The sequence below is a fragment of the Desmodus rotundus genome, chromosome 1 (genome assembly GCF_022682495.2).
Source record: "Desmodus rotundus isolate HL8 chromosome 1, HLdesRot8A.1, whole genome shotgun sequence".
In the NCBI taxonomy this organism is placed as follows: domain Eukaryota; kingdom Metazoa; phylum Chordata; class Mammalia; order Chiroptera; family Phyllostomidae; genus Desmodus; species Desmodus rotundus.
Window position 1 is genome coordinate 82,890,893 of NC_071387.1, and position 19,162 is coordinate 82,910,054.

Genomic DNA, 19,162 nt, shown 5'->3' on the forward strand with positions numbered 1-19,162 from the left:
TTGGGTAGTATCTCGTCTGATTCTATTACAACCCTGTGTCAATTACCAACTCTCCTGCTTGCTTCTACTCCCTATTTTGTGCTTATTAGGTGAACTTCAGATAAAACCTTCTTAGTGGACTTTCCCAGTGGAATGGGTCAGTTGAATTAAGTTTTTGCCCAGACAACTACAGCCAAACATTTGTTCATTAAAAACATACAGCACAGAACATTAGTCTTACCTCTTTCTTAGTCTTAAAAAGTAGAAATATAGAGGGATCATTTGTACAGGATGTATAGGTATGTACACCTTTACTATGCACATCAGAAGAAATCAGAACAAGTTTACGAACCCTGCACTTTTCAGATACTTTCCTCCTAGGGCTTTGGAATAAGGCTCTGAGCCTATGAGCAGCTGCCTGAGTTCCTATTGCCTGATATACATCTACCAGAAAGAACTGAGTCCTCCTGACCATGGTGCAGTGTCAAGACAGGGCTTCTGGCTGGTCATGGGTTCTTCTCCACGGGCTGATGGAGGCATAGCTCACTCCCGGAGGAGACAATGGGCAGGTTGTTATCCAGATGGTGATTGATGAGGTGGCTGATGCTGTCAAAGATCTTGTCCTTTGTCCGGATCTGTGAAGGGTATGGAGGGAAAGTTAGTATCACCCACAGGCAGAAATAAAAGAACGCACCTTGCTTGGTGTCAGGCAGATCACCTGAACTGAAGCGTCATTTCTCAGGGGTCTCGGGGCACCCCACACTCTCAGAGATGGTGTCTGCAAAATCCTTAGTCACTGATGTTGGACAGTCTATTCAGTCTGTTCATCTGTCCACTCCTTTGGGACTGAGCCACAGCCTCCCCCACCTTCCACAACCAGGTGCCATGGTGAGCTCCCCTGATCCCTACCAGCCTTCTCTTCCCTGCTTTCCTCCTGATCTCATAGGGTCCATCGCAGAAACCCCGGTCTAGCTGTCCTGTACCGCTCACTGAGATCTGCAGGCTCCCATGCCTTCCCACCTTCAGGCTTTTACATGGCTGTCCCTGAGGGCCACCACCACACACACATACACACACACTGAGCTGGCATACCCCAGATACAGACCACACTTGAAGAAGGCAGTATGAAGCCTGGCCAAGAACAATCTCCCAGCAAACTCTGAACACAGACACCTGGGCCTACTTCTATGAGAGCGAGTTGGAGATGAGGCAAGGAGCATGTGCCTGGCTACACCCAGGCCTTTAGATGGCCCTCATAGTGGGTCTGGAATGCCTGGGTGCCCCAACCTCTCTCTCTACCTTATTGCTGGGAGCCCATCTCTCCATTGTAGCAACCAGCTGTCTCTCACCCCTCCCTCAGGGACTCAAGTGATAGGTTTATTCTTCTATTGACCTACTTGTCCTAATATTTTCCTTTCCCTAAACTCTTAATCTCTCCCTCCTTCCCTAAGGTAGCCACTCTTGTCTCTTCCCCTCATAATCTCACCAATGGGGCATTTCTCCCTGGGCCTTCAGCCCCAGATCTCACTTCTACCCCAAATCTATGCTTCAGGTATACATACCAGAAACCCCTGCCCAAGCCATCTGCTGTAGGCTCTACCAATTCGTGGCCAAAGGCAATAGCAAAAACTTTGAAATTAGGATGTCTTCCTCTCCTAGGATCCAATTCTGAGGCTGGCTCCCTCCCCACCCATCTCTATAAGCACCAGAGGGAAGAGACCTCCCAGGCCTGGCTCTTCGGCATTAAGCCTTGTTAAAGATGTAGTGTCACTGACACATTCAGAAAGGAACTTTTTTTGTAGGACTTTCTGGCATCTTTCCACTGAGGTTGTTTAATCTTCCTGGAGCTCCTTGGAATTTCCGGCCCAGAAACACCATCTTAGTGATGTAGGCAGGCAAGCCCTTCCTTGTAAGCTGGGAGCATCCAGCTCAACTTGAGACTACTATTGTCAGTGTGTTGACTTGACATCGACTCCTTATTTTCACTTCTTAACAATTAACACTAATGTAAGTCTGGGGTAGCAGGGGTAGATTAAGGAGGATTTATGACAGGAAAGTGTCTGGGACAGCAGTCTCAATGTAGGCTCATGTCTAAGGAGCTTTGGTAAACTCCACCCAGACCAACTCTATCAGGAACTTGAGGTGGGGCCCAGGCACCAACACGTTTTATGTTACATCTACGATTCCAACATGCTACCCAAGCTGAGAACCATTAGTCAGTGTTTTTGGAGCATTTGGACTAGCTAACAGAAACACACATGAAAACAGGCCCACAAAAGAGGTAAGTTATAAAATTACTGCCTAAAGAAATAGGTCAGTTCACTTTTTTCCCTATAAACACTCAGTGAAACCCGGGTCTGGCTCCTGCCCAGAGAACTTGCCACCCACAGAGCTCTCCGTGTATACTCACCTGCTATGTGCCAGAAATGCCAATGGCTGATTAAAATCACTCAGTAGCCCAGACAAACCTAGAGTAAACTTCTCCAGGTATCTGGAAGGATTTGCTGTGGCTATGATAGACAGAATGTTACCCCAAACAACTGTGTGAGGCTCTATATTGCAAAGAGAAAACTAACATAAAGATAAAACCCTTTGTTTTGTCAGGCTATAGGAGACTTGACTAAAATATGCATATATTGGAAAAGAAGAAAGGTTTGAAGGTAATCTAAGCTTCCACCCTAGGAAACTAGAAAAAGAAGAGAAAATCAAGTCCAACGTAAATAGAGGAAATAAATAATAAAAGTTAGAACAGAGCCTTCCCTGGTGTGGTTCAGTTGGTTGCAGCATCATCTCATGGACTGAGAGGTCATAGGTTCAATTCCTGGTTGGGACACATGCCTGGGTTGTGGGTTCAATCGCCAGTCAGGGTAGGTAGGAGAAAGCAACCAATTAATGTTTCTCTTGTACATGATTCTCTTTCTCTCTCTCTCTCTCTCTCTCTCTCTCTCTCTCTCTCCCCCCCACTCTCCCTCTGTCTCTCAAAGCAATGAAAAAATGTCCTCAGATGAGGATTAAAGACAAATTTTTTAAGTTAGAACAGAAATCAATAAAATTTAAATGAGAAATCAATAGAAAAAAAACAATGATACATAAAGCCAGTTTGTTGAAAAAATGAAATCAATAAGCCTTTAACCAGGCAAACTAAGAAAAAGAAACCAAGAACACAGATGGCTAATATCAGAAATTAAAAAATGACCATCACTACAGGTCTAGTGGACATTAAAAGGATTATAAAAATATAAATAAATCTGTGCCCTCAAATTTGGAAACTCTGATAAAATAGACCAATTCCTTGAAAGACACAATCTGCCAAACTCTTAGAACAGTAAATAGACAATCTCTATTTAAAAAACTGAATCAATATTAATAATCTTCTACAACAGAAACACCAGAGCCAGATGGGTTCACTGGTGGACTCTACCAAATATTTAAAGAAGAAATTGTACCAAGTCTCTAACAATTTCATTTAGAAGATAGAAGCAGAAGAAATACTCATTCTGTAGAGTTAATATTAACCTAAAATCAAAAACAGACATAAACAATACAAAAAAATATAAAACTACAAGGTAATATCTCTTATGAACATAGATGACTTCAACAATGTATACACGGCATAGCCAAATGAGATTTATTCTGAGTATGCAAGAGTGGTTCAACATCTGAAAATCAATTCAACTACTGTAATCCATCACATCAACAGGCTAAAGACAAAATAACATATGATCATATCAATAGATACCAAAAAAACACATTTGATAAAATTCATTAGTAATTCATGATAAAAAACTGTCAATAAACTAAGAATAGAGGGTAACTTCCTCCAGTTAATAAAGAATATCTACAAAAATTCTACCACTAACATCCTACTTGATGAGAAATGTGATGCTTTCCCACCAAGATCAGAAACAAGGTAAGGATACGCCATCTTACTACTTGTTTTCAACGTCACAGCAGAAGTCCTAGCTAATGCAGTGAAACAAGAAAAAGAAGTAAGAGCTATGCTGACTGGGAAGAAAGAAAGAAAACTGTCTTTGTTCACAGATGATAGGATTGTCTACAAACAAAATAAAAAAGAATTGACAAAAAAACCCTCCTAGAACTAATAAGCAATTGTGGTCAAGTGCAGGATACAAGATTAATATACAAAAGTCAATTGTTTTCTTATATCCAATGAACAAGTAGAATTTGACATTGAAAACATAATGCTATTTATATGAGCACTGTAAAAATGAAATACTTAGGTATAAATCTAACAAAATATATGCACAATTATATGAGGAAAACAAAATTCTGATGAAAAAATAAAAGAATAAGCAGGGAGGTAGTTCACGTTCAAGGATAGGAAGACTCAATATTGTCAAGATGTCAGTTCTTCTAAATTTGACCTGTAGATTCAATGCAATCTCAATCAAAATCCTAGCAACTTTTTTTTGTGTATATTGACAACATGATTCTAAATTTTATATGGAGAGGTAAACCCAAAATAGCCAATTCAATATTAAAGAAGAACAAAATTGGATGACTGACACTACTTGCCTTTAAGACTTAATACAGCTGATAAAGCATACTAAAGTTGATTACTTTATTAAGTTACTTTATTGGCAAAAGAATAAAAAAACAGATGAATAGAACAAAATTGACAGCCCAGAAATAGGCCACCATAAATATTGTCAACTGATCTTTGATAAAGGAGCAAAGACAATACAATGAAGCCAAGATTATCTTTTCTTGGTGCTAGAACAACTGTACATAACATATAAAAAATGAATCTAGACACTGACCTTACACCTTCCAGGAAAATTAATTCAAAATGGATGATAGACCTAAATGTAAAATGCAGAACTATAAAAGTCTTAAAAGATAATTATAGAAAAAAACCTAGATGACTATGGATTTAGTCATGACTTTTGGTGATGACTTTTTAGATATGACATCAAGGACATAATTCATAAAAGAAATAATAGGCTGAACTTCATAAAATTAAAAACCACTGCTCTGCAAATGACACTGTCAACAGAATGAAAAGAAGAGCTATAGACTGGGAGAAAATATTTGCAAAAGACATATCTGATAAAGAACTGTTTTCCAAAATATACAAAGACTCTTAAAACCAACAATAAGAAAACAACCAGTTTGACAAATGGGCCCAAAATCTTAACAGACAACTCAGCAAAGAAGATATGAGGATGACAAATAAACACATGAAAAGATGCTCCACATAATGTCATCAGGGAAATGTAAACTAAAACAATGAGAAACCACTACATACTAATTAGAATAGCCAAACTCCAGAACACCAACAAATGCTGATCTGGACTTGGAGCAACAGAATCTCTCATTCATTGCTAGTGAAAAGCAAAATGGTTCAGCCACTTTAGAAGATATAGTTTGATGTTTTTTTTACAAAACTGAACTTATAATCTTATCATATGCTATAGCAATTGCACTCCTTGGTATTTACCCAAAGGAACTGAAAACTTATCCACATAAAAACCTGCATGTGAATGTTTATATCAACTGTAGTCATAATTGCCAAAATTTGGAAGCAATTAAGGCTTCCTTCACTAGATGAATGGTAGATAAACTGGTAAATACATCCAGACAATAAAATACTATTAACGCTAAAAAGCAATGAGCTATGAAGCTACGAAAAGGATGGAGGAACCTTAAATGGATATTACTAATTCAAAGAAGGCAATCTGAAAAGTCTATGTACTATATGATTCTAACTATATACCTGGAAAAGGTAAAACTATGGAGACAGTAAAAGATCAGTGGTTTCAAGGGTGAGGGGAATCACTAGGCAGAGCATAAAGGATGATTTTTAGGGCAGTAAAACTATTTTGTACAATACAATAACAGTGGCTACATGCCATTATGCATTTTTCCAAACCCACAGAATGTTCAACACCAAGAGCAAACCCTAATGTAAACCATGGACTCTGGGTGATGATGTGTCAGCGTAGGTTCATCAGTTTTAACAGATGGATCACTCTGGTGGGATGTTGATAATGAGGGAAACTGTGCAGGAGTGGAGGCAGGTGGTATGTGGGAAATCTCTGTGCCTTCTCTCTCAGTTTTGCTGTGAATGTAAAACTTCTCTAAAAAATAAAGTCTATTTTTTTAAAGAGGAGACTAAGTATTCAAGTTGATAGTGTGGGGTGGGATAAGCCTTTCTGGGAAGCAGCGGGGGAGACAAAGTTTCACAAAGGAGAGAGGGCAAGACTTTAAACAAGGCCACTTTAGGATTCCCGGAATTGTTTATGGTAAAAAAACTTCCATTTTGGTTTGATTTCTAGAAACTATTATTCCTAAAATTGTGTTACCTTTTCAAGGCAGGGATCCCCAAGGTCCTACTGCAGCTTAATGAAAGTATACTTCTCCCCCAGTCAGGGACAGAAATGTATGCTCAGCTCCTCCATAAGTTGAATGGTCAGAGGCATCATCCTACCCATCCCACAGAGTGTCCACAATGGGAGATGCAGGGATAGGGGCAGGAGGCAGTGGGTCTACCTCAGGACCTCAGTTTTTGAAGTAGAATGTCCAGATTTGAGGTATGGGAACACAACAGAGACCAAGTGAAGTCTCTGAGTTCCTCACACCACCACCATATTTATTCTGCACATTTCCTCCATCAAGGTTGAATAATTAGAGCATGGACATTTGTCAGAAGGGGTGCTGGGAGCCTGGTGTCCAGTCTGTACTTTCTACTCTGGTAAGCATTGGGAGTGCACAGCAGTGGAAGAAGGAAGTGGTGCACATGAGCATTTCAATGACGTCTGAGGTTTGGGGTAGTGCAAGGAGCTGCTTATTATCCAGGGGGTCAGAGGAGAGGACAGCCGAGTGGCAGGCATGGTCAGCCAACACACAAATCATGTCACATGTGAGCCTCAATTCCCTCCCAGATATGGGGCAGTTGGGCCAGTCCATTGGAACTCCAGCAGGGATGGGTTTGTAACCTTTTGTTCAGTTGGGAAATGTAACAAACACAACAAATCCACCTCCAAGATGACTTTTAGGAGCTCTGTACCTGGATAGAACAGAACATAGTGTCTCCAAGTGTAGTATTCTCAGCCCAGGAAACCCACTCTGGGACCTGCTAGTTGACCACCACAGGCTCAGGCTCACATCTATGAAGTCTCCAGGATAAGTCACTGCTCTGAAAACTGAAGAAAGTCCTAATTCACCTGCTAAAGGAGGAGGCTGGGACCAATGCACTCAATACATCCCCAAAGCTGTCTGCCATTAGTGACCTCCATGACTAGCAGCCAGCCCAGGGAGCACACATTCATCCAGCAAAGCTAACTTGATACCTTTGTAAAAATCCATCAGCACAGAGAAAACCAAGAAGAGAAGCAAAGAGTGCTGTGAGCAGTGGCTCTCCCTCAGGCCTGGCTGGGCCTCTAGGCCCAGTGGAGGCTGGATTCTTGCCTGTCTTGAGCTCTTACAGGTGAGATGCCGCCATCCCCTGGCTAGGGTGAACGTGTATGCCTCTAGCACCCTTTGTGGCCAGGAGAACATGGCAGTGGTGGCAGGAAATTTAAAATAAGAGCTGGAAGGTTCCTTCAGGATTATCTGGTGTTGCCCTCCCCAAACTTCTTAGCCATGGAACAACCTTGTCACTAAAGCACCAAAATGTACATCCCAGGAATGAGGCAGAAAGAGGCAGTCCCCAAGCACACCACAGTCCCCACCTTGCTCAAGCGGCTATGAGAAGCTGGGCTGAGAGACTATCCTCACTTGATGGCAAGGTGACATGTGGCCCTTTCCAAAGGGTCACACTGGAATGCACCACACCATCAGACAGAAATGTTTCCTGATTAAAACTCTGGCTCTGCTGGAACAGGTTGCATGCACAGAGCTGCTGTCCTTAGTCTACTGTGCCAGCATTGGCGGGATCCATAAGGAGACTTCCATCCCCAAAGGCTCATGCCTCAGTACAGCCTAATATAAGTGGGATGCAGCCCACTGTAGTCATATTGCCTGGCCTCTTCCAGATTTGAAATTAAGGCAAGATCAAGGTCCTTCCTTGGCACAAATGCCACAGTTCTAGGCCCATGTCAGCCCCCAGAATGCAATGCCAAGAGTCAGTCTTAGGATCTTGTGCCCCAATTGTTTACATTCTTCTAATTAATGCCTTACTGCATATGAGCATTTATTTTCCATCCAAATAGTTAAACTGAACTTGAATCCCTATACAGCTAGGGTCCTGGATGGACTCTTCTCTTCTTGTTAGCCTATGTTTTCTGACTAGTCACATCCAGAGTGAGGAGGACACTAATGTGGCTCCCTGGCTCCTATTCCATCTGGGTACTCAAGGCCAGAGGTGACCATGGCTGAACTGGTGGCATAATCTCTATTGAACTGTATATTGTACTGACACATTGCCAATGATGGAGACCAGGGGGTCATCTAGCAGTGTGGGCAGAACTTGGTCTCCTTCTCCTCAGCTGGGACCTCTGCCCCCACCCCAAGTCCCACAGAATCTTCATTCCTAGCTGAAGCTAGCCAAGAACCTCAAGCACCTGGAACCTGCTAGAAATGCAGTTCCCAGGCCCCACTCCAGATGTGCTGAGTCAGAACCTTGGGGTAGAGAAGGGGTGTGCTTGTGCTTCTACAAATCACCAGGATGGTCTGAGGTCACTCAAGTTGAGAACTAAGGTCCAGTGAACTCATCCTTCTAAAAATGAGAGTGGATAAGTTAGGTAACTAGTCAAGTTAACATAGCAACTAGCATTAGAGACTAGCACTAGATTCGAACCCAAGACCCATGAATTTTTGGCCAGTGGTGTTTCTCATCCACAGCAGAATCTTCTGAATCTGTCCTGCTTTGCACAGCCACTTAAACACTAAAGTGAATCATAGAAGAGCCTGGATGAATACATTTTGAAACATTAATTTTCATCTGAATTTCTGAAAATTGGATAAGAATAGACAGCAAAAGGAAAACTAAACAAGAAGGATTTTGACCTCCCACATGTCACTTGGGATTTCTGGAAGTTGTGGCAGAGAGCAGACAAAGTGAGATTGTTCAGCCTCATTGGTACAACTGAAAAACTCAGAATACACTTTGCATTTATTACTTATTTTGATTTCCCATCACTTTTGAGATGTTTCTCAGGCTCCCTAGTATTCTTGACTCCTAATAAGACCAGCCACTTTGGATGCCTGGAGCAATATTTCTTCCCACTGAGCTTGTAACCTACAAAAGATCAAGAATCAGACCAGTCATACTACAACCAACTGTATTATGAAACAAAAGTGACTTCAAAATATGTTTTTTGGATAGCTAGAGATGAAATATTTCATGCTCCTGAACCTGTTCTGAGGAAGGCACTTGAGGAACCATTCTAATGAAAACTAAGTAAAAACCAAGAAAGAACATGATACATTATATATAACAGGCTGAAACTTATCTGGAGTGCAACTGAAATATGTTTCTGGAGTGATGTGTTTGTTCTAGAAATCTATTAGACATTATGACTGTCTATAGGTGTGTTCCAAAAATAGATGGAAGAGCTAGATAATAGTAACAATATGGTGAGGAGAGCATAGGTGTCTTCTCTCAAGAAGAAGGCAATTGGAAACTTTGAGATTAACATTAAAACAATGTATAAAATAGTATGTATATAATGTAATGTTGGGACTGAATAGAAATGTAATATATGTATAACAAATTTGCTTATAACAGCACCAAGGAGGTGGGAAAGAGCCAAGCTGCACTGGACTGAGGAAATAATTTCAAAGGGCAAAGTAATCATTATAACAGTGTATGGTTGGATTTATAACATTAATATATGTAGTATATATAACAACAATGCCATACAAAGGGAGGGAGGAGAAATAGAGTTATATAGGTATAACATTTCTACATATTATAGGAAGTAAGATAGTACAAATCTACAGTTGATTCTAGTAAATTCAGATGTAAATGTCAAACCTTAGGGCAACAACTAAAAATAATGTCAACAAATATAGTGAAAAAGTTATTCAAGAAACTAAAATATCTATTTAATGCAGAAGAAAGCAGTAAAGAAGGAATAGAGGAACAAAAAGCACACAAGTCACACAGAAAACAAATAGAAAATGGCAAATGTAAGTCCAACTATATCAGTATAACATCAAATGTAAATAAATTAAATAATTCAATCAAAAGACAGAGATTGTTAGAGTAGATAAATCATGATCTACCTGTATGTTGTCTATAGAAGATACACTTTAGATTCAAAGATACAGGTAAATTGAAAGTAAAGAATGGCAAAAGATATATCATAGAAACAGCAACAAGAAAGCTATACAAATACCAGGAAATAGACTTCAAAACTAAAAAAAAAGTTACGAGATAAAGAGGGACATTTCATATAGATAAAAAGAAGTTAATTCATTAATATTAATGACATAATAATTATAAACACAAAATATGACAAGAGAGCACCAAAATACACTAAGCAAAACTGACAAATATCAAGGGAGAAATAGACAAATTCAACACAACAATAACAGTTACAGAATTAGATATCCCACTTTTAATAGTAGATAGAGCAACTAGACAGAAGATCAGTAAGGAAATAGAAGACTTGATCAACACCACAAAACTAACAAACGTTTATAAAACACGGCACTCAATAACATCAGGATATACATTCTTCTCAAGTGCACATTGATCATTCACCAAGATAGAGCATATGCTACTCATAAAACAAATAAAATAAATTTAAAATGATAGAACTAATACAAATTATTTTCTCTAACCAAAATGGAATGAAATTGAGAATCAACAGTAGGAAAAACATTTCACAAATACATGGAAATTAAACAAAAAACTACATAACCATTGGGTCAAAAAAGAATTTAGCAGAAAACTTAGAAAAACTTTAAAAGGAATGAAAATTAAGACAAAACAGACCAAACTTATAGGATGCAGCTAAAGCCGAGAAATTTATAGCTGTAAATGCTTATATTAAGAAAAAAAGAGGGAGAAAAGCCTTATAACCAAGGACAAACAGAAGAAGCCACATCACCACATCATGATGAGTAGAGAGTGCATCGATGTCATGAGAGGGCTGGCTGGGCTCCCACTGGTGGCAGCTGAGGTGCTGGATGAATATATCAGCAAATGGAGGGTACCCCTTGAGAAGCATGGGAGAAGCTGCCCAGCCTACAGGACCAGACCAGGAAAGGAACACAGATAACAAACAGCTGTGAGATGCAGCAGGGTTTCTGACCAACAGGGAGAGACAGCTGGAGATGCAGAGAGCCTCTTAAAGGACCAAGGTACAAAATTCTGTCTGCAGCCACTTACCCTGGGCTCTGGTAGAGAGAGAGCAGAGTGGACTAGAAGATGCATGAGGAGAGTCTAAGGTTGGTGGCTCTGGGAAGAGAATTAAAGGAACAGCCACCAGGATCTCATGCTGAGTCATTCCTCATACTGCAGAAGCCATCTTCCTCAGGCAGAGTACTTGCCTCCAAGTGGCATCAGCATGAGGGTAAGCAGTAGACCTGCCTACAAGCATCACTCTGCCCCACCCTGTAGAACTTAAACCAGGCTGCTGAGTACAGCTTGAGGCTTTATCAGTGATTAGTGTAACAAATAAGCCAGAGCTCTGGAAGCTCTGGGAGTTCTGGGAGTTCTGAGACTTTAGCTGACCCTCCCCCAGGCCTGGCACTGACCAAAGCTGGCCTTCATGTGCAGCCTGGTTTTTTCTACACACAAACAGGCCCTGCATAGGGAGCCACATGCTGTGGATCACTGATAGCTCCAAACAGGTTGCTCAAGGCGAGTCACAAGCAGCATCTGACAAAGGTCTACACCAGAGTCTTTGGAGCACTACCTAATACCTAGAAACAAATGCAAAGAAACAGCCAAAGTGGGAAGACAAAGAAACAGACTCCAAAGAAAGAACAAGAGAATTTTCAATAAAAACAACTAGATGAAATGGAGGCAAGCAATTTATCAGATAGAGTTTAGAGTAATGATTATAGGGATACTCAACAAAATGAAAAAGAAATATAGAAACCATAAAAAAGAACCAGTCAGAAATAAAGAATGCAATATGCAAAATAAATGATACACTGGAAGGAATAAACAGTAGGTTAGATGAAGCAGGGCATTGAATCAGTGACTTGAAAGACAAGGTAGAAAAAACACACAAGCAGAATAGCAGAAAAGAAAAACTAATTAAAAATAAATAAGGAGAGCTTAACATTTTGGACAACATGAAGCATAACAACATCCACATCAAGGGAATACCAGAAGAAGAGAGTGAGCGAGGGATCAAGAACCTATTTGAAGAAATAATGACTGAAAACTTCCCTAATGAGGTGAAGAAAAAAGACACACAAGTCCAAGCAGTTGAAAGTCCCAAACAAGTTGGATCCAAAGAGGCCTACACCAAGACACATAATTAAAATGGGGTGGCTTAAAGAAAAGGAAATAATCCTAAAAGACACAAGAGAAAAGCACATAGTTACATACAAAGGAGCACCAATTACACTGTCATCTGATTACTCAACAGAAATATTTCAGGCCACAAGGGAGTGGCACAAAATATTCAAGGTGATGAAAAGCAAGGACCAACAACCAATGCTACTTTATCCAGCAAGGCTATCATTTAATATTGAAGGAGAAATAAGGAGATTCCCAGACAAAAACAAACAAACAAACAAACAAACAACAGCTAAAGGAGTTTGTTAACACCAAACCAGTACTGCAGTGAATGTTAAAGAGCTTGCTTTAAGAAGAGGAAGAGAAAGAGAAAGAAAAAAAAAACAGGAAAATAGTCTAACAATAAAATGGCATTAAATACGTATCTATAAATAATCACCTTAAATGTAAATTAGTTTAAATGCTCCAACCAAAAGACATAGGGTAGCTGAATGGATAAGAAAACAAAACCCATATATAGGATGCCTTCAAAAGACCCACCTGAGATTTAAAGATACACACAGACTCAAAGTAAAGGGATAGAAAAGATAATTCATTCAAAAGGAAAGGAAAAAAAAGCTGGAGCAGCAATACTTATAGCCAACAAAATAGACCTTAAAACAAAGGTGATAGTAAGAGACAAAGAAGGACACTACATAATGATAAAGGGGACAATCCAACAAAAGGATATAACTCCAGTAAACATTTTTGGACCCAACATAGGAGCACCTAAATATGTGAAGCAAATCTTGATGGACAAAAAGGGGGAAATCAACAGAAATACAGTCACAGTCAGGAACTTTAACACCTCATTAACTTCAATGGATAGATCTTCCAGACCAAAAAAACAAACAACAAAAACAACAACAAAAACCCCAAGAAGGAGACAAACACTTTAAATGACACATAGATCAAATGGATATGATTAATATCAAAAAGGGCATTTCACCCCAAAGCAGCAAAACATACATACATTTCAAATGCATATGAAATGTGTTCTAGAATAGACCACATATTAGGAGACAAAACAAGTCTCAATAAATTTAAGAAGACTGAAATCATATCAAGCATATCCTCTGACCACAATGCTATGAAACTAGAAATCAATCACAAGAAGAAAATTGAAAAACACACAAAGACATGGAAGCTAAATGACATGTTATTAAACTATGAATAGATTAACAATGAGATCAAGGAAGAAATCAAAAGATACCTTGAAACAAATGAAAATAAGGACACAACAATCCAAAATCTGTGGAATACTGGGACACAAAATAATCCTAAGAAGGAAATACATAGCATTACAGGCCTATCTCAAAGAACAAGAACAAGCTCAAATAAACAATCTAACTTTACACGTAAAGAAACTTGAAAAAGAACAATATACAAAGCCCAAAGTGAGGGGGAGAAATGAAATAATAAAGTTCAAAGCGGAAAAAAACAAAAAAAGAGTCTAAAAAATGATATGAAAGATTAATGAATCCAAGAGCTGGTTCTTGGAAAAGATAAAAAAGACAACAAATCTTTAACCAGATTCATCAAGAAAAAAAGAAAGAGGACCCAAATAAATAAAATCAGAAATGAAAGAGGAGAAATAACAACCAACATCAAAGAAACACAAAGGATGATAAAATATTATGCCAACTATATGCCAACAAACTGGACTAGCTGGACAAAATGGATAAATTCCTAGAAACATACAATTTTCCAAAACTAAATCAAAAAGAATCAGAGAATCTGAATAAACAGTTTACACCTAGTGAGACTGAAGCAGTAATTTTTAAAAAATGCCCCCAAAACAAAGCCCTGGATGGAATGGCTTCACAGGTGAATTTTACAAACTTTCTGAGAAGAACTAAACCTTATCCTTCAAAAACTAATTCAGAAAATTCAGGAGTACAGAAGTCTCTCAAACTCATTTTATGAGGCTAGCATTATCCTAATTCTAAAACTAGATAAAGACACTACAAAAAAAATTATAAGCCAATATCCCTGATAAACATAGATGCTAAAATCCTTGACAAAATATTAGCAAACAAAGTACAACAATGCTTCAAAATGATAATACACCATAATCAATTCAGATACATTCCAGAAATGCACAGTTGGTATAACATTTGCAAATAAATAAATATGCTTCATCACATAAAAAAATGAATAAAAAAACCCACATGATCATATCAATAGATGCTGAAAAAGCATTTGATAAAATCCAGCATTAATTTATGATAAAAACTCTCAGCACAGTGGGATTGGAGGGAACATACCTAACCATAACAAAGGCCATATATGACACTCCCTGCCATCACCATAATAAATGGGCAAAAAACTACAACCATCATCCTTAAAATCAAGAACAAAACAAGGTTGTCCACTTTCACCTCTCTTATTCAACACAGTACTGGAAGTTCTAGCCACAGCAATCAGACAAGAAGAAATAAGGCATCCAAATTGGAAAGGAAGAAGTAAAACTGTCTTTATATGCAGATGACATGATACTGTACATAGAGAACTGTAAAGATTCCACCAAGAAAATACTAGAATTGATAAATGAATTCAGCAGAGTAGCAGGATACAAAATTAATATCCAGAGCGATTTTGTATGCCAATACTGAACTAACAGAAGAGAAAATTCAGAAAATAATTCCATTCCCATTTGCTTCCAATAAAACACCTAGTAATAAACCTAATCAAGGATGTAAAAGATCTATACTCAGAAAAGGATGACACCAAAGAAAGAATTTAAGAAGATACAAATACATATAAGCGCATTCCATTGTTCATATACAGAAAGGATTAACATCATTAAAATGTCCACACTGGATCAAAAAACTATGGTACATTTACATGATGGAATACTACACAGTAGAAAGAAAGAAGGAGCTCCTACCCTTTGCAACAGCATGGATGGATCTGGAGAGCATTATGCTAAGTGAAATAAGTCAAGTGGTGAAAGACAAATACCATATGATCTCACCTGTAAGTGGAACCTAATCAACAAAACAAGCAAGCAAGCAAGCAAAATACAAGCAGAAACATGGAAATAAAGAACAAACTGACAGTGACCAGAGGTTAGGTGGGAGGGGATAATGGGGGAAAAGAGGGAAAGGTTTTCAGGAACTTGTATAAAGGACACATGGACAAAACCAAAAGGAGTAGGATCAAGGGTAGGAAGTGGGGATGGCTGGGGCATGCGGGAGTGGTGGAGGATAAACAGAGACAACTGTACTTGAACAACAATTTTAAAAATGTGAAAAAAAGAAAAAAATGTTCACACTACCCAAGGCAATCTATATATTCAACCCAATTCCTATCAAGATTCCAATGACATATTTCACAGAATTAGAACAAATATTTCAAAAATTTATATGGAACTGCACACAGCGCTGCATAGCAACAGCCGTCCTAAAGAAAGAAGAACAAAGATGGAAGAATCATGCTATCTAATATCAAACTACACTACAAGGCCATAGTAATCAAAATATCATGGTACTGGCATAAAAACAGATACATAGATCAATGGAACAGAATAGAGAGACCAGAAATAAACCCAAAATTTTATAGACAATTAATATGCAACAGAGGAAACAAGCACATACAATGGGCTAGAGATAGTTTATTCAATAAATGGTGATGGGAAAATTAGACAGGTACATGCAGAAAAATGAAATTAGACCACATTCTTACACCACACACAAGATTAAATTCAAAATGAATTAAAGACTTAAATGTTAGATCCAAAACTATAAAAATCCTAGAAGAAAACATAGGCAGAAAAACCTCGGACATTGCTTGTAGCAACATTTTATCGAATATATCTCTCCAGGCAGGGGAAACAAAAGAAAAAATAAACAAATAGGGCTACATCAAACTAAACCATTTTTGCACTGCAAAGGAAATCATCAAGAAAATAAAGAGACAACCCACATATTGGGAGAACATATTCACTGATATATCAGATAGGGGGTTGATAATCAAACTTTATAAAGAACTTGCAAAATTCAACACCAAAAAACATACAACCCAATTAAAAAATGGGCAAAGGACCTGAATAGACATTTCACCAAAGAGGACAACAGATGTTTAACAGACATATGAAAGGATGTTTAGCATCAGAAATCATCAGATAAATGCAAATTAAAACTACAATGGGATATCATCTCATACCTGTTGGAATGGCTATCCTCAATAAATCAACAAACAAGTGCTGGCAAGGATGTGGAGAAAGGATAACTCTTTCACACTGTTGGTAAGAATGCAGATTGGTGCAGCCACTGCAGAAAGTAGTAAGGAGAGACCTCAAAAAATTAAAAATGTATCTGCCTTTTAACCCAGTGATCCCACTTATGGGAATATATCCAAAGGAACACAAAACACTAATTCAAAAGAACATAAGCACCCTTATGCTCAGTGCAGCATTATATACAATTGCCAATATATGGAAGCAGCCCACATGTCCATCAGTAGATGAGTGGCTAAAACAACTACGGTACATTTACACAATGGAATTCTACACAGCAGAAAGAAAGAAGGAGTTCCTACCCTTCGTGACAGCATGGATGAAACTGGAGAGCATTATTCTAAGTGAAATAAGCCAGGCAGTGAAAGACAAATACCACATGATCTCACCTAGAAGTGTAACCTAATCAACAAAACAAATAAGCAAGCAAAAATATAACCAGAAACAATGAAACAAAGAACAAACTGACCGTAACCAGAGGGAAGGGGGAAGAGATAATGGGGGAAAATATGAGGTCCATCAAGGAACTTGTATAAAGGACACATGGACAAAGACAGAGGGAGTAAGTTCGAGGGTGGGAGGTGGGGATGGTTGGGGCTGAGGACTGTGGTGGGGTGAAAATGGAGACAACTGTACTTGAACAACAATAAAAATAAAAAAAATAATAATAAAATAAAATAATAATGATAACAAAAAAGAAAAAACAAAGATTCTAAATCAATAACTTAAACTCCCACATTAAGACACTGAAAAAAGAAGAGCAAAATAAATCTAAAATAAGCAGCAGAAAAAAAAATCACAAAGATTAGGTCAGAGATAAAACAGAGAATGGAAAAACAATAGGAAAAAAACAATGAAACCAGAGGCTGATTCTTTGAAAAGATCAACGAAATTGACAAACCTTTAACTGTACTGAGCAAAACCACAGTCGAAAGAGGGGAATGGTAACTATCCATAAAGAAAAGTCCAGGGCCAAATGACTTTACTGCTGAATTTTACCAAATATTTACAAAATTACACAAAGTGTTCAGAAACTTCCAGAAAGACAGAAGATGAGGGAATGCTTCCAAATTTTTTGATGCTTTCCATGAGGCCAGTATTACCCTAATACCAAAGCCAGACAAAGAAACCACAAAAAAAGAAAACTAATTAATAATAAAATTAATTAATAAAGGAAAACTAGATTAATATCTCATGAATGTGATGAAAAAATTCTCAACCAAAAATACTAGCAAAATAAATCTATCAACACAGAAAAAGAATTATACATCATGAGCAAGCAGAAATTTTCCCAGGAATGCAAGGTAGGTACAATATCTGAAAAATTAAGTAATGTAAACAACGTGTCAATAGAATTAAAAAATTATCTCACTAGGTGCATAAAAAGCATTTGACAAAATCCAATGTGTTTTCATGTTAAAAAATGTATGCAGAAAATTAGGAGTAGAAGAAAATTTTCTTAACCTTATAAAGGATGTCCATGAAAACCCACAGTTAATGTCATACTTAATAATGAGAAACTGGATTCTTTCCATTAGAATCAGTAAGAAGATAAAGATGTCAGCTCTTGCCACTTCTATTCCACAGTGTACTAGGTGTTCTAGGCGGGCAATTAGTTAATAGAAAGAAATAAAAGACAACCAAATTTGAAAGGAAATGTAAAAATTAGTCTATTCACAGATAACATAATTGATATATAGAAAACCCTAAGGAACCCACTAAAAATATTATAACTAATAAATTAGTTCAGCAAATTTGTAAGATACAAGAACAATATTCAAAACTTTATTGTATTTATCTACACTTGCAATGAACGCCGTGAGAATAAAATGGAGAAAATAATTTCATTCACAAGAACATCCAAAAAATAAAATATTTAGAAATAAATTTAACAAGAGAAGTATAAAATCTATACTCTAAAAACTATAAAACATTGTTGAAATAAATTAAAGAAGAAGGTCTAAATAAGTAGTAAAGCAACACATGTTTATGAATCAGTGGGCATAAAGGACCCTGTCTTACAAATATTGGGGATTTGTGTTCTAATCACTGATTGCTACTCCTGATCACAGAGCTGAAAAGATGCAGTGGCTATTATTGCACTTTCCCCAATTGTTCCATGACCAACAAGTGACTTCAAAGAGATTGAAGAAGTTGTCTTTCCTTTTCCTCCATTTAATTAATTTCTACTTCCTCCTTTGTTGGACAGACAGTAAAGACTAGGACATCCAAAGTAACTGCATATATGGGGAAAATTACAAAATCACTGTGCAGCCCTAGGGAAATATGCAGACTCATAAAATCCTTGAAAAACCTTAAAATTATACCCCAGGCTAATCTACAGCACCGACCTAGCCTATAGCAATCAAGAAAAATGAAACAAAAAGAAAACACAGAGAAATGAGGGAGAATCTGATTTCCCAAAGTCATATTAGATATTAGATTCAAATATTCAGTTTTCAACAACAACAAAAAAATCACAAAGCATACAAAGAAACAGAAAGCATACAAAGAAACAG

The 19,162-nt window shown here is 37.9% G+C and overlaps 1 protein-coding gene across 2 annotated transcripts in view; it reads right to left on the reverse strand.

The window, feature by feature from the left end:
• Positions 1-217: 217 nt before the first annotated feature.
• The window catches only part of SHC3 (SHC adaptor protein 3), a 227,318-nt gene continuing 208,373 nt past the window's right edge, over positions 218-19,162 (reverse strand). For both annotated transcript variants that reach the window (XM_024563359.3, XM_024563358.3), the window contains exon 12: positions 218-614. In XM_024563359.3, coding sequence (XP_024419127.1) covers positions 486-614 — 129 coding nt within the window. In that variant the 3' untranslated portion in view covers positions 218-485. The remainder of the gene's footprint in view (positions 615-19,162) is intronic.